The sequence below is a fragment of the Orbicella franksi genome, chromosome 4 (genome assembly GCF_964199315.1).
Source record: "Orbicella franksi chromosome 4, jaOrbFran1.1, whole genome shotgun sequence".
NCBI lineage: Eukaryota > Metazoa > Cnidaria > Anthozoa > Scleractinia > Merulinidae > Orbicella > Orbicella franksi.
In genome coordinates, this window is record NC_138148.1 from 32,375,909 (window position 1) to 32,391,853 (window position 15,945).

The 15,945-nt window shown below is 37.8% G+C and overlaps 3 protein-coding genes across 3 annotated transcripts; 2 read left to right on the plus strand and 1 right to left on the minus strand.

Moving 5' to 3' along the window:
• The first annotated feature begins 588 nt into the window (after positions 1-588).
• Positions 589-10,367, plus strand: LOC145484049 (uncharacterized). Its single transcript, XM_081462652.1, has 6 exons — positions 589-1,706; positions 4,188-4,289; positions 5,115-5,263; positions 5,993-6,100; positions 7,018-7,125; positions 7,344-10,367. Exons 1-6 carry the CDS (start codon positions 1,058-1,060, stop codon positions 7,527-7,529), a joined length of 1,302 nt encoding a protein of 433 aa, XP_081318778.1. The 5' UTR covers positions 589-1,057; the 3' UTR covers positions 7,530-10,367.
• Positions 10,368-10,460: 93 nt separating this feature from the next.
• On the minus strand, positions 10,461-13,245 carry LOC145484057 (uncharacterized). Its single transcript, XM_081462660.1, has 4 exons — positions 12,876-13,245; positions 12,433-12,662; positions 11,963-12,084; positions 10,461-11,137 (listed from the first exon to the last, which is right to left on the minus strand). The coding sequence occupies exons 1-4, from the start codon at positions 13,079-13,081 to the stop codon at positions 11,042-11,044; spliced, it is 654 nt and encodes a 217-aa protein (XP_081318786.1). The 5' UTR covers positions 13,082-13,245; the 3' UTR covers positions 10,461-11,041.
• A 176-nt stretch (positions 13,246-13,421) lies between these two features.
• LOC145484051 (uncharacterized) lies at positions 13,422-15,625 on the plus strand. Its single transcript, XM_081462655.1, has 3 exons — positions 13,422-13,729; positions 14,528-14,883; positions 15,281-15,625. Exons 1-3 carry the CDS (start codon positions 13,501-13,503, stop codon positions 15,608-15,610), a joined length of 915 nt encoding a protein of 304 aa, XP_081318781.1. The 5' UTR covers positions 13,422-13,500; the 3' UTR covers positions 15,611-15,625.
• The last annotated feature ends 320 nt before the right edge of the window (positions 15,626-15,945 follow it).

Consider the following 15,945-nt stretch of genomic DNA (forward strand, 5'->3'; position numbering starts at 1 on the left):
GCATGAAGAGAACCTCTGTTTATGTTAAGAATATGTGCATAAAACAGCTCTGAAGTCATAAGGTTTGAGATTTTGCTACGGCTTTTCGGGTGCGAAAACTTTTCGGGACCTTCGAGAAACAGGCCCCTGGTCGTCCTGGTCACGTTGAGAGTTCGTAATTTTCCTATACATGATGATAAAGAATGCAAATGTATATATGAAAGATCACATATTTGAACTGCGGAGAAACTGAGATATGAAGACATGATTAAAGACATTAAACATCGCAGTTATATGTGAAATCAGTAAAGCCTGAAAAAAATGGTTTTGCTGCAATCGTTACTGGAACTAGGAAGTTTTCCATAAAGGCAATTAACAATGATTCCATGAGCCTGTGTTGGATGAGAGGTGATAAACAACAAATAACCAAGGTGCATAGCAACGATTTTGCTGTAGTTCGGGTGTTCCAGACTGATCTATTCAGACAAACCTTTTTTGCATTGTATGGAATAACTCGTCATCTGCTTTTCAAACGCGTCTTCCTTTGCGCCTAGAGTTACGGTCAGCTCAATTAAGGGATAGAGTTCTCGCCACTAAGAGGCTGGATGGACATAGTTCTCCTTGTGCACCGACTCCACCCATGAGATAGGGTGAGGGGAATGCCCAGAAATTCAAGAGCGCAGGCGTCTTTTGAAAAATTAGGGTAAGCGCCTAGAATTAGAGGTAGCTCAAGTCGGGGTAGTTTCTCGCCACTGAGAGGTTGGGAGCGAAATAATTCCCTTGCGCATCGACTATTCCCATTTGTCAGTAGATGAGGGGAATTCAGAGAACTCCGAGATTGAAGGCGTTTTTAGAAAAATCGGCCTCTTTTTATGTGACGAAGGTTCGACGGAAGAAATGGTGCATTGAGTCCACAGTATAGCCAGCGGTTAACATCCGTCGTAAAAGAAAAAAAAGCGCGATGGCGCCGCCGTTGAAAGTGCTTTCATGAAATTTAAATTATCTACGGTGTACCTCTTCTTGCCACTATCATGATGATCAAGGATAATACTCAGTCATTATCGAACGAAGCTCGCAGATGGTGATTTTTGAGGGCAGATGCAGAAGGGCAGAAGTTTTATTCAAGGTGATTCAAGAAATGAATCTTTTTGACCTTTCTAGCTGGTGTATCGTAGCCGCATTCTTCCTTATTACTCGCGTTTCCAAAGGGACGTTTTTTGATATGAAACCCTCCGTTAAAAGCTATCTTCCAAACTACGAGTTTTATCACAACATCACAAGGATGAATGAATGCCTGCGTCACATTTCTGCGCAGTATTCTGAACTTGTGGATGTACAGATGAGATACCGTTCCAGGCTTGGACTTTCACAGTACGTTCTTCGCATTTCGAACTTTTCGCTTGATTCAATTATCGAGAACAAATTAGACAGGCGATCGAGGATATTGCTTTCGTATGGTGAACATGCGGCTGAGTTTTTTCCAGTGCAAAGTTTGTTTCACTTGCTGCAAAATGTAACTCAAGGTATCGACTTACCTCCAGGGACATATGGGCGTAATTTTACCCGGTTCTTACTCAACAATTTTGATTTGTACCTGGTGACAGTTGTAAACCCAGATGGCCGGGTAATCATTGAACAAACTCGAAACTATTGCTGGATGGGCACTGCAAATAACGCCGACCTTAACTCTGATCTGGATGGGAAATTTGCTGACAGAAATATAGCAGGTTTGTTTAATAATCTTATTTACTCTCACAGCTTTTTTTCGGCGTTTTGAACGACTGTGTTATTAATCATTTCAATAACATAAATCTAGGCTTATTATGAACATTTGAGTCTGGTTCTGTTCTACAAACAGGGAATACAGTCACAAATAAATAAGAAATTTCATCCTTCTTTATTACTTGAATAATAAGGTTAAACTGAGATGGCCAATAACAAAAATCAGCCAATCAAAACACTTAATTGTTGGTCCAATATTTCTCAGTATTGGACTCAGTAAAGCTTCAACATTTTCCCCTCAGTCGTGGCTGGGGTGTAGATTAAGATTATATCGTGATCAAGCAAGCTTGAGTGGTCTTCAATTGGGTGTCGTAAAAAACAAACATCAAAATCACTCTGGCTAATCACAAAGGACACGAACCATCCACTGAACCAATCAAAATTCTAAGCAAGTATACAATACAATACAATACAAATTTTATTAGCACTCCCTATGGGGACTTTTCAGTGCTAATACTGCTAAATAAGTTACCTTAAAATTAAAATGATGTAAATCAACGTACCAAGGAATTATAAAAATGATATGAAATAAGGTAGAATTTTGTGACAATATTATATTATGAAAATAAAAATTCATGTAAGAGTTTACCTTGTAATCTTCATTTAAAAATATTCAGAGATTCGCTTAGCTTAAGATTTCTCTCTAAACTATTCCATAATGACACTGTTTGATAGTAGAAAGTCCTTTGTCCTGTAGAGGTCTTAAAAAGAGGAATGTTTATAAGTTGCGAATTTTGAGTCTCGCAGCCACTTATCTCCGTTCGCTTTAAAAAGAGTGATGAAAGGTAAGCGGGAGCTTGTCCAGTCATGCATTTAAAAGCAAGCACAGTGTCACGATGACATAGTTGTGATTTAACTGGCAGCCAGGGTAACTCTTTTAGGACTGGGGTCACATGATTGAACTTTCTGGTATTACTAATTATTCGGGCAGCAAAGTTCTGCACTTCTTGAAGTTTGAGGAGGTTAGTAGTTGCTGCATTTGATCAGACCGACGAACAATAAAGCAATCTGCTGAAAACTAAGGCATTGATTATAATGATTAGAGTGTTTTTATCAAACACATGTTCAACGTGACTAATTTGGGTTAGGCTAGACACACAGGATGAAACAGTTTTAAGGATGTGATCAGAAAAGGTGAGGTTCGAGTCAAATGTAATGCCAAGGTCTTTGACAAGTTTTGCGGGTAAGAGTTCCTTCCCCATTAATGAAAGAAGGACGTCAGGGAGTTTGGAGAGAAGCTGACGACTTCCATATATCATAACCTTTGTCTTATCTAGATTCAGGAGGAGATAATTGTCAAAACACCAGTTACGAATTCTTAAGAGATCATCATCAATGTCAAGGATAGTATTAGCCCAGTCTTGAATTGAGAAGGAAATGTGGAGTTTAGTGTGATCAACATAGCTTTCAGATTGACAGTGCTTAAAAACTGATGGTAGATGGTTCACATATGTACTGAAAAGGAGAGGTCCCAGGATACTCCCTTGTGGTACACTGCTGTCTACGGGTAGTGGCTCCAACAATTCCTTATTTATACGAATGACTTGACGGCTTTGACTTGATGGGAAGAAATTTACTCTGCTGGAGACCATTTTAAATGCTGGAAAGCAATAACAGCTGATGCAGCAGGCTATGAATTCAGTTCAGTTTGGTAAGAGCATGCCGTTTGAAGCCAAGTCGCACTACTGCTGTGTGGCACAGCAAGAGTCTGCTGTGCTAAGTGATCATGCCGAACTTAATTTAGGCTGCCAAACTGAGTGGTATATTTTCACAAGATCCCTGATCAGCTAGGGGGTAGCTGATGAAATGTGTTAAATCTGATCGATTTATTTTTATTAATTCTTTCCACTTTCAGTGTTCATGATTATTGATATTTTGCTACTATCTGGTTAACACACAATCGTGTCCACATTTACGGAAAATAATTGTAAGGCTGAAATCTTCAGTTGGTTTTAATACTATCAGTAATATTGGTGACAGGGTAGCTTGTGGTTAAGCAAATTAATGATGACAAGTGAGGGTGGGGAGGGAGGGGTAATTGAAGACAGCTGATTAATCTGTGCACTAATAAGGGAAGGAAGGTGCAGGGAAGTAGAGATACTCTCCCAGAACTCTCTCCTAGATCCTCACCAAATCTTCCACTTGGGGGAAATAAAAATGATTTTGACGAAGTCAAGTGTTTGCCTATATTATATTAAATTGCTTTATTCATTGGTTATCAAACACATTCTTATAAAGTTGGGAAAATGTCTCTTGTATTTTGTCCAGATTTGCAGGAAGTTGTTTTGTGCTAAACATTTTCCTCATAAATAAGCATTTTATTGTCTAATGCCTGAACCAGTATTAACCATTCATTTCCTTGTAATAGACTGTACAGCAGTAAATTAGTGTAGCCAATCTATTTTATGTATTTTCTTTCCTTTCAGAGCCAGAATGTATGGTTATAAGGGAGTTAACCACTGAAAAACAGTTTGATGCCTTTATTTCATTTCATTCAGGAAAAAGACAAATAGTTTTTCCAACAATAGGTAGGCCTGTCACTCAAGTAACTACCTAAGGGGGATTATGTGTACTAAAGGCATCCCTGGTCGAGTGTTGATCGATACCCTCGATTGACCCTTGATCAACATCTTGATCTACACTCAACCGCAAATGTAATTAGAACACATGATCCTCTAAGGGTTGGTTTTGAGCCAAGCTGGAGAAGCAGTGTATTGTGAATTTACTGAGTGTAGGTTGTTTGTTTTATGGGCTTTTTTGTAGCTGGAAAGGTGGATAGCTATCCGCAGGCAAAATAACATGTAATTTTACAGTGAAAGAAAATAAAGATTATTGTTGTTGTTATAAAAAAATAGCTTTATGGTTAGTGTGGTGGATTCCAGACTGAGCAGTCTGGTCTGAGCCCTGGGCGAAATTGTCATGTTGTGTTGTTTTATCCACCCAGGTGTGTAAATGAGCACTGGTGAATTGAATACTTAAATACTGGTGGCTACACTACAATGAACTAGCATCCCATCCAGGGGGGAAGAACCTGATGTACAACTGTCATTTCTTAGACACTGTCATTTCATAGACACCAGAGATGTTGCGAGCACTGCCCTGGTGGGCCACTAGGCTTGAATGCAGACTGTACATTTTTGTAATCTGTTGACAGTAACATATGTTGTTTTCTCTAATATTAATTTGTGAACTAAGATCCCTCTTACCAACAGTCAGCTGAAGAGGTGCTTGAGCTTTGCTCAGGGCTTTTTAAAGTTCGGTATTTTTATATACTGACAGGAGTTTCTGAAAGCTTGAACATATGACTATTGTGCATCACAATGCTTTTAACTGAAAATGATTTTGTTTCACAGGAAAAAATTCCAAAGTTAGTGGCACAGATGTCTTCTATTTAGCATCCCTTCTTTCATCATCTTTGATGTCAGACCATGCACTCGTTCCTGTAAATATCACTGATCTTGCTGGTCAAAGTATTTTTAGTTATGCAACTGAAGAGAAACAGGTGAAATGAAGCATTGTTAACTTCTAACTGTGAATTACTAAATGATATCTCTTCCAGTGATATAAAATGATAAATTATTAACTATAAGTTTTATCTGAATACTGTTAAAGATGTCATGTTCAGTATCTAACAATCCTTATTCCTTTTCACATACTTATCTGAAATGAAGCTATAAAATATGAACCCTGCATGTGACCCCAAAAATCAAGTTTAGTTTATTAGCATCATGTACAGTACTAAAGGCATCGTGGTTCAGTGTCGATCTATCAATTGACCCTCGATTGACTCTTGATCAACATCTCAATTGACATTTGATCAACAGTCAATCAGAACTTGATCAACACTTGATCAATACTCCATAAACATCTCGATCAATACTCAGACAACGGTCCATCAACATCTCGGTTGATGGTCAGTCAGAATCGTCTAATATTTGCAGACACACCATCAAGTGTCAATCAATGCATGTGAGTCAGTCAACACTCGACCAACTTTCAACTGACTGTCGATTGAGTGTAGTTGAGATGTTGATCGAGTGTTGGTCTAGTGTCGACCAAGTATCATTTGAGATATCTATCAAATGTTGATTGAGATGTTGATTGAGTGTCAACCAAGGGCCGAGCGAGGGTATCAACTGACACTTGATCATGGATGCCTTCAGTACACATGATCTGTTTATTGCTTATTTACAAAAGGAAACATTTGTTTCTTTGTTACTTTTCTTACTAGATTCCATTTACATACAAAATTTTTCTGTGGGGAAATGAAGAGACACAATCTAGAGTTGCTGAAGAGGACTGTTTCAGTAGATTCAACCCTCCGAGTGAGAGCCTTCAGGTATGACAAAACTTTTATCAGGTTCTCATGGTTACTTACAGATATTTAAGAAATAGAAAACATGTGCTGTGTTTCTATCGAGTTGTAGAAACACGAGTGAAAGTTTGGGAGAATGAGAAATGCTCTGGTAGCACAAGCCAAAAGGTGAGCGTTTCCACAGCTTTTTTGAGTTCTTCCAGACTTCCATTCTATTAAACAATATTAGATTATGAGCTTGTTAACAAGGGCACACAGCTACACTACTCACTATCTATCACAGAATAGATAGTACGGTAGGTGGTGTAGCCAATTAGTGAATGGCGTTGGTGATAGAGTGTTAGTAGATTTATACTAAAACCTCATAGACACAAAGAGAACATGTTTTCTACATCTTTTAGAAAATACTGCAATGAAAAAGTTGAAAACAACTTGATCACTTTGATCATGAAAATGTAAATTCTCATTACTCCTGCCATCGTTAGATCAACAGCTCATGCTTGATGTATGTTTCTAGCGAGTTATGGAAACAGTTTTTAACCAATCAGCACATATTTTCTAAAAAAAATTGTCAGTTAAAGCGAAGTTGCAATTGTTAATAGAGGTTAAAACATGTCATTTGAATTTGAGTGGTTTTGAGTATGATGTATGATACTACAGTGTACTATCACATATGACATTCACAGTTATAATACCCATCCACATCCCTCTCTGCCACCCCCGAACTACACCCCTCCACAGATCTCACATGGAGAAATCCTTCTCATGAGGAGTCCTCCATATGAATATTTAGGCTACCAAACGGCCTTTACCATAAGCACAGAATTTCATAGTGAACGTACTTTATGGTAACCTAGCAATATTGTATGAGTTTTTCTTGATACAAGAAAGTGGGGAGACCGCTACTAACAAGACTTTTAATCTCTTTGCACTCAATACAGGATGAGTTGGAGGCTGTCCACCGTCTATACCCAACCCTCTTTTATTTTATGCATTTCTGGAAAGAAATGCAGCTCTATACCATTGCTGAACAATGGACGAATGATGAGGTATGTCAGGGAGATGGTTTATTTAAGCTGCTGTGTGTTTAAGAGCTAGCTCTAGGAATTTATGCGAAAAAATAATCATGTTTTTTTTAGTTTGCATTAATTTATTTTGCAATGGTTGCATGATACATGTAGCTGTGAATGTTTTTTTTTTTTAAATTCTTATAATATATAGGACTGGTAAACATAATAATGCACAAATTTCTTTTCTCCTTTCCTAGACCGTTGAAACAAGGAAACTACCATTCATTGTGCGGTTGTTTTTCTTTATATTGGGATGTGCTACTGTTTTCTTAATTTGTAATCTTCGAGTTCCTTTCAAATGGAAAATGTACTACAGACGACAAAGGCGTATCGTCAGCTTCAGGTCTTTAGGAACACTTTTTACTTTGCTTATGATAACTTGAAATTTTTACAATTACGTACATAGTTAGATATCATGTATATATGTTAAAGCCCTTTATACTTTCTTCTTTCAGAATTAAATCAAAATTAACAGTGATTGTTCACATATTAAATTGTCAAATGCCTTGCAAAGGCCTTAAAAGGCCCCAAATATTAAAAAATATTGTTTAGTGGGTTGCATTGTGTAGTTCCAGAAAATATCCATACCTCCCCCACAGAAGGGATTTTTTCTAAGACCCTTCCCCCCCCCCCCCCTACTCCTCTGGAAATTCCAATTAAGCTCATACATTTCTTTATTTTTTTTGGTCATACAGAACCCCCCATCACCAGGAAATTCCAATCCCTTCTGTGGAGGGAGTGTGGATATTTTCTGGAACTGCACATTGATCATGATATGAAGGGTCCAATTTGTTTGGAATATTTCCATTTAGGTAAATTTCACAGGAACTTTGTAATGCTACAGCAGAGTGTTTCAATATTGACAGTTTTCCTTGAAGCAATTTGGAAGTCAAATTTGCTCAAACAAGTTATCAATTAGTTCTATTTGACAAGTTCCAGTTTTTGCTTTTTTCTTGTAAAATGAAATAATACCTACCTCTGTTTTACAGAAGGAGAAAATAATTGCATTACAGTCAGCAGTTTATCAACAGCTTGAGAGAAATGAGTAACAGGTTGACTTTCTCTGCAACCTGGGGCTTTGCAGATTCAATTTTGAAGTGCAATTTTAGATTTTATAGTATTAATGTCCCCAGATACTACCGGTAATGTGCTAGAATTTGTATAAACTCAACCTGTTACCTGTTCCTTTAGTCTGTTATTAAACAGTCAATCATAGGGAAACCAAAGTGGTATCATTTAATTTTACACAGGAAAATGAAAACCAAAACTGACTGAAAAAAATGGAACTGGCAACTTGTTCAGGCGAATATGAATATTGGAACACTGCACTGAAACAATGCAGAGTTTCAATTTAAAAACCCACTCTGTCTGACTGTAAATGTGATTTTGCTAATAGGGACTAAATAACATTTATTTTGTCTTTAAGTCAGAGTAAAACAATTTAAAAGATTGTCAAGTATAGAGGTATATTTAATATGAAGCAATGCTGGTAAGAGGGGCTATGGCAGTGGTAGTTCTATAGACATCCAAGTAAATATCCTACTTGATATCAAGGGATTTCTTACTACTGCTATGGATATATCCCAGGGATATATCATGATATCATTACAGTACTACGGATATTACCAGGGGCAATCCTTTGAAAATGCTCAATAATGACGTGTATACAAATTAAAGCATGTTAAAACAGACATCTTTGACTGCATACCCACTTCATAACTCATGAGGAAAAACTCCTTTGTGTATGCACTTTTCTGTGCACAGTTGGTACTGCCATGGCCTTGGGCCAACATTCTCCAGTATGGCCCAGGTGCTCGGTTAGTAAGAGGATAGATACTAGTCATTCTGTGTAATACTAAATGCATCTGTGTAGCACTAAATGTACATTGAATATGGCATGAGCGACATCTCCATCTTTAAGGGAGGAGTGACTATCAGAGACAAGGTATCTGTTTCTTGACATAATAATCTTACATATATTTAAAAACACACTTTATATTTAAGATATCTTGAACTAATATATGCATACATTTTATGGTTAAAAGATAATATATAATGAAAGCAATCTGGAACTTTCTCAAATGTCATTCTTGTGGTCCCTCAAGTTGTCTACATCTACATTCTTAACTTGCATAATAATTATTAATATGTCCAATCTGAGGACTGTTCACAAGTACTATGAAAAGAAAATAAGGAAATAAATATTATTAGACAAATATAGGTATAAACAAATAAATTACTACACATGCTGTACTGTTGTGCACTGAATAATTTTAATTAAGTTTAGAATAGCCAATTATAAAGAAATTTGTGCACTGATTGGTTAAAAACCATATATCTGTAACTCAATAGAAACACAGAAAAGTTGTCATAGTCGTGCTGTTCATTATTTTCTTTGGGCTCCTATCTAAAACAGATAGCAAAAATTTTCCTCAAGTTTCTATCACGATTTATAGCTCACCACTGAATTTTCTCCAATTCTTATTGGTTTAAATTGATTGTGATGCAGTAGTTTTCATTGGTGGAAAGACACTATCAGCCCATAGTGCGTGTCCAACTCATCCGTGAAAATGTTTCTGTAAACAGGCTGCATGCACAAATAAATAATTGATTGCTCTGCATTTAGAGGGTTTTTTGTTTTTGTTTTCCTTTTTCAAATTTTATATTTGGCTTTCATGTCTCTGTCATCTCTCATCTAAAAAAAGTTGAAAACATTTCAATACGATTTTTGAACTGGTGTGCAGAAGAAAATTTAGTGGTGAACACTAAAAGGGATAGATTGTTTGTCTCAGAACTAATGGTCTGGTAGTCGCCCCTTGGAAAGACTAGTATGTTTGCCCTCATAGCTTTGTTTCTTGGGCAAATGTTTGTTTCAAGAACATCAAATTTCTGCGGGGCAACTATCAGCTGATAGTTCCTCAACAGAAACACTCTGTTGTTTAATTGAAGCACATGAAATTTTAAGAGAACTAGAAAAAGCTGTGGAAGTACTAGCCTATCAACTCGTGTTTCCACACCATTTCTCATTCTCCCAAACTTCCACTCGTGTTTCTATTTAACAATTAGATTATTTGCTCTCAATTTATATGCGTGATAGTTGACAACCTTTTCTCATTTAAATTTATGCATAAGAAAGTGGCATCACTATCCTCATTTAGGAGAAATCTCAATAATGTTGTGTATGGTTGTAAGAAAAATAAACCCTGTTACAGGTTTTTGTTGTCATATTAGTGATGGAGTGTTGGACCTGCAGTACTTGTGTAGAGAGGGTAATGAACTGCGCAATTTGTGAAGACCAGTACATACATAAATAGTACGGATGGTTTTTGATCCAAATTAAGTAAGGTAGTGGTTGACGATGTATGAGATGATTGAGTATCAGTAGTTTGTTGGTTGACTGTCCCAAGAGCATGCAACTTGTGAAGTGTCCATTGCTAAAAGTAACAATAATTCAGTCACTACACCAGTATGTGTTGAGAGCTCTCCTTTACTTGTGAGAAACCTGAGATGATCAACCACCTCAGCTCCAAATTTTTCATGGCTATTAGTAATTGTTGGTAGAAGATGTAAACAGTTGTACAAACATGCCATACATTACAAAAATACATTATTTTTATTAAAAAATGCAGTCTACAAATGACTTGAAAAACAAAAATATCGTAGTTAGATTACATGCAGTAATACAATGCATCAGCATAAATTTACATTAATAATAATTTAATGTCTGGCAAGACAGTGTACATTTCACTCTAAAAGATCGGAATGAATCTCATTGCACAAAGCTTTTTTAATGTAATGTGTAGGAATAATTCAGTTGGTACACTGGTACCATGGGTTCAGTGGCAATTGACAGCTAATGTCAATGTTTTGAGCAGTTAACAAGTTGTGAAGCATTTTACTCTTCTCTGTTCCTTTTAGCTCCCCTTTTCATAATTATTGGTTGTCTGCAAGGTCGTTTGCCTTTCTTATCTGTATCTGTAGATGTCCTTTTCTGAAAGATATGCAAATTGAAAGGTGTGTCATTATGATGTAAGCACTAGTATGATTTCTTGTCCATTGTTGAATAATTATGCATGTAAATGTAGATAAAGACCTATAAAGCTATACCTTTTGCATGTATTACATGCCTATGGTGTAACTTACTAAAATTACAAGGATTTTAATAGATCTGGTTTCTATTATGCTTTGGTAATGACTAAACAATCGGCCTGTTTAGTGGACACGTTTAAGGATGCGTAACATAATTTGAGAAGTGTTTCTTGTACCTTCTGGAGGTAGGAAGTTGGTTTATAAGAATGCTAAACAGTATTTAAACAGCACGTTTCTGGAATATGTTTTTCCCTAAAATAATATATTTTTTTGGATTTCACTCATTCCCTCCCCTCTGGGAAGATGTTCCAGTTTAACTTCATACTTTCGTTTTAACATTTGGACATATGATATCCCCCACCCCCTTGGGATTTCCAGTGACGTTCTATGGGGTGGGTATTGATATTTTCCGTAACTTCACAATCTACATTTGGGTGTTGCATGGATGTGGATGGTCAGGTTCACTGAGGATATGCAAAACCAGGCTATTGATTTTGTCACAGTTTTGTTAAATACATTAAGTTAATCAACATCAGCAGTAAGTGGTATCTTTTGGAGTGAATTTTGCAGCCCTGCACCACTATTACAGAAAAAGTCCAAACTGAATCTTGGTCTGGGAATGTAATCTTCCTGTACTGCCATTCAGATTCATGACCTTTTCAGGCTACACCTTTGAGACCATTATTGTCAGAGTTCAACAAAGAGATTGCACTGGTTATTTACTTACTGGTCTTTTCCTTTTGTGTGATGTTGTTTCCTTGGTTAATGTTTCAGAGTCGGTGTTGGTAATGTTAGCTGACTTCAGAATGTTGTCAACATCTGATTCTTTTACTGGTGACTCAAAACTTCCTGAAAGATATATTGATTTTTACAATTCGAAACATGCTTGTTAAATGCATGGATGGCGGTTCACAAAGTACTCGTCACTGGCTACCTCCACTCAAACACAACCCCCCACCCCTTCCCCCGAGGGTACACCCCGCTTGCTGAAGAAATATTCAAGGAGGCGAAATGTGGTCATATGTGAAGTCAAACTCTTCTCAAAATTAGAGCTGAACGAGTTTCAAAAATCCATGCTTCATGTCCTCCTTCCTATGGTCAAAATAAAATAGTCCCACAGATTGCGTGGTGAAACGCAGTATTTGATGTAAGCCCTAAACTTCGCGCGCTTTGCTCGCGTGGACGGTTTTGCTTTACCTTCAGTTTTCTTTTTATCCTCCGTTATTATTTCCTCCAAAATAGACAGAAGCTCGTCTTCGGGTTCCACGTCGTCATACTTTTCAGGCAAGCAATCTATATTTCCCAGTAAAAAGAGTTCTGGTACCAGAAAATCTTGGTTGTAATTGAAGCCTGGGAAAATAGCTTCTCCGGGCCATTTGTCAGCCTCGGGGGAGGTTAGTGAGGGTTCGCTTGTTTCTTCGTAAAGGCTGAAGTAAAATAAACTTGACAGTGTGAAATTAAAATAAAACAAAATTGCGGTAAAGAACAGTTGTTTTGAAAGAAGGGAAAAAATTACCCAGCTTTAAAATTATAGCTACATTTTAAAACACTGCTTAATTACGCAAGAATGAGAGGTAAGCAAAATGTACAATAGCCAAAATGGTCTAAAATAGCCAAGGGAACCAAACGGAAATCTTTACCTATTCATGTCTTCGCTGCAGAGATATTTGCGAATAAGGTCGTCAATGTAGTCGTCTTCAACTCTTTGATCCTCGCAGGGAATTTTTTCCAGACTGTAGTTCCTCGCCATGAACAATGGTAGTGTTGGCGTAAACAACACTGAAATGATAAACAAGTGAAATTTTCCCGCCAAACGCACCTGCTGCCACGACAGCCGTGACGTCATGGCGGGAGGCGGAGCCTAGTTTTGAAATGAACAACGTCAGTCAACGGTCCGCCGGCCTGATGAGAAGTCCGCATGGTGAAGCTATCTTTCGCATATTCCAGAGTTTTTTTCTAAGCCTATTTCTAAACTTAGTCTTAGTCTGCGTTGCTTTATCGATAACATGGAAGCTTTGTCTTCCACCATGCATTCTGAAGCAAGCGAGACCACGCTGGAAACCGATACGAAACCCTCGCCACAGAAGGTTTGCATGATGCGAGGTGAGGCGTCAGCCGAAATTGGCGAAGAAATGACAAATAATAATTCCATGCAATGGCAAATCAACCTCGACGTCAAACAAGAGCAAGACGATGATGAGTGGTAAGCAAAGTGGTTTTACACCTACAGCTGCGCTAGAGCTGAAATAACAGCCGTTGAGCAGGATGGTAGGTTCACTTCGTAAAACAGAAAGGCCATTTTCTAAATCTTGTTCATTTCTTTTCGTTAGTGTTCCAAAAGGCCCAGGACTGTACCAGTGGTTTGTAAACCAAGAATTATCAGAAGCTGTGAGCTCTGTTAATGTGGATCAGGTGGACCCTCACTCAGCTTCAATCCAAGAAATACTCGAAGCAAGTCGCTTGAGCAAAAATAAGGACCTTTTGCAACTTCTTGGTAAGAAAAGCGCTTTAGCTGAGCTTAATCTTAACTTGAGTTGAGCTTTTAAAATCTTTTATCATAATTAAGCTTAAGACTTAAAAAGTAGCTTACGTTGTAAGTGGTTGTTGCTCGCTGAGTTTATTTGTTAGTACAAACTAAGCTTAGCTCTTTTTCTGCAAACAATCGTTGAAACCAATGATGCCGTTTTTTAAAATTCGATATTTTCAACGAGATTGTGCGAACCAAGTGGTTGATTGCTGCAAAGGAATAAAGTTTCAAGATAAAAAAATCTCTAAATTCCCTGCTCACTAAGTTGACTCAGGTGTATTTCACATGGTCCTTGTTCAAAGACCATATGAATATCACGGTAAAACTCAATCATCTAATTTCAATTTGTGCTTCGTCAAAACAGGGCTTTTTAATTTGACTGCAGGTCAACAATAACAACGTCCATTTGCACCTCATTACAATATCATAAATTAGGTACTAACTAAATTAATCATAGGGTTATATAATTGTAAGGCTAGGCATGTTGGGCAGCTAATTATAAGGTTAAAACAAAACGTACATCGGCCATCTGAGCAACATCCATCGACAAAACACTTGAAAGCAGAAAAGGTCTGAGAAAAAGACGGACAATTTTATAGGTTAGAATAATGATTAACGAAGATTTAAATGGATCAATTGCTGAAAAGCAAAACCAAATCTCTCTTTCACATCTGTACTATCATAAGTGTACCATCATAAGTGTAATCTACACGATCCCTAAATTCGCGGAGCCTTATAAGTTTTTTATGCCAATTTTTAATTCAGATGAGATTGGGTCTGGTGATACTTCAGCTTTGGCTGGAAATTACTGGCAAGAGGCAGGGAGCAACGAATTCAACTCCCAGAATGTGGGCTTCTCAGCAAGTGGCACAGATGAATGCCAGCAGTTTAGTGATTGTCAGCATTTTCGGACATTTTACGAGCCGCTGCCTCTAGTCTTGCCTTCAGTAGCTGGATCTGTCAACAGCTGCAGTTTTGTGCAGCCAGGGGATGGTACGGTATGGACTGGGCAAGCTGCAGAAACAGGACGAGGCATGACTGTGGAGTGTATTCAAGCAGGAGAAGCTCCTTTTTCATTGGGTCAACCTTCAACATCAAGTGAAGATCTAAGTGATGAAATAGTAAGTTTCCTTGCATTTCTGAGTACATTCACCCCAACTTGCTGGTATGGCGTGCACATTACTAAGTGTGACTGTAAGAAACTGTTAGAAATAGTGATCAAAACTTGGAAATTAAGCCTGTGAGGAGGGGGGTGGGGGGAGTTCAGCCTCAAATGGTCCACAGTGGGAGCTTTTTTGGTATCTTTTTGGGTTTTGAGCCAAAAAATATGACGGGAGAGATGTTGTTTTAGAATTGGTACCTCTTAGGGGCGAAAAACATTTCAGGCCACGCCCATGAAGCAGGATCTTGGTACCTATTAAGGAATCCTCCCAAGAGAAATTAAGTGCTAGCAAATTTTTGTCATATGGCTGACATTCTCATAACTAAGTTCTTATTCTGTTTTGAATCTCATGAAAGAAAAAACAAGAGGAGAAAAAGAGAAAAAGAAGAGAAAGGAACAAACAGTGCAGCCGAGAATTTCGCAGGAAACAAAAAGTCAGAGAACAGCTCTTGACGAGGGGAAAGGCTGAGAAGGAACAACTTCTGGTGGAAAGATACAAGAGGATTGAGAAAACAACCAAAATCCTGCTCAAGATTGCAAACAGCAGTGGAGCATGTGAAAAAGGACAGAACATCATCAACAGGGTAGCTGGTTTGATCAATAAAGAAAATTTACCATGTGCTATGGTGAAAGGTACCTTGGTTCCTTACAGACATGTTAGCTGCACCAAAACACAGGCCTTCTAAAGCATTAATGTTTATTGTCTTAAAAGTTCAGTTGTTGAAAATGTCCATAGAGACACTAAAACTCCAGCCAGGTCAAACAAAGCAATGAATAGTAATACTACACAAAAAAATGCCGGATCATGCTACAAAAAATGCTGGATCATGTGTACTAAAGGCACCCGTGGTCGAGTGTCGATTGATACCCTCGATTGATACCCTTGATTGACATCTTGATTGACATCCTGATCAATATGCGGTCGATGCTTGATCAACACCTGATCAAGAGTTGGTTGACAGTCAGCCAAGTGTTGACCGAGATTGAAAATTAGTTGACTGTCGACTGAGATGTCGATGGA

Coding starts and splice junctions, on each gene's coding strand:
- LOC145484057 (XM_081462660.1), bottom strand. CDS start 13,081: ATGACGTCACGGCTGTCGTGGCAGCAGGTGCGTTTGGCGGGAAAATTT. Junction 12,085..12,432: donor GGATAAAAAGAAAACTGAAG/GTAAAGCAAAAC, acceptor TATATCTTTCAG/GAAGTTTTGAGTCACCAGTA. Junction 11,138..11,962: donor CACACAAAAGGAAAAGACCA/GTAAGTAAATAA, acceptor CATATCTTTCAG/AAAAGGACATCTACAGATAC.
- LOC145484049 (XM_081462652.1), top strand. CDS start 1,058: ATGGTGATTTTTGAGGGCAGATGCAGAAGGGCAGAAGTTTTATTCAAG. Junction 6,101..7,017: donor CTCCGAGTGAGAGCCTTCAG/GTATGACAAAAC, acceptor CACTCAATACAG/GATGAGTTGGAGGCTGTCCA. Junction 7,126..7,343: donor AACAATGGACGAATGATGAG/GTATGTCAGGGA, acceptor CTCCTTTCCTAG/ACCGTTGAAACAAGGAAACT.
- LOC145484051 (XM_081462655.1), top strand. CDS start 13,501: ATGGTAGGTTCACTTCGTAAAACAGAAAGGCCATTTTCTAAATCTTGT. Junction 13,730..14,527: donor GGACCTTTTGCAACTTCTTG/GTAAGAAAAGCG, acceptor TTTTTAATTCAG/ATGAGATTGGGTCTGGTGAT. Junction 14,884..15,280: donor AAGATCTAAGTGATGAAATA/GTAAGTTTCCTT, acceptor ATCTCATGAAAG/AAAAAACAAGAGGAGAAAAA.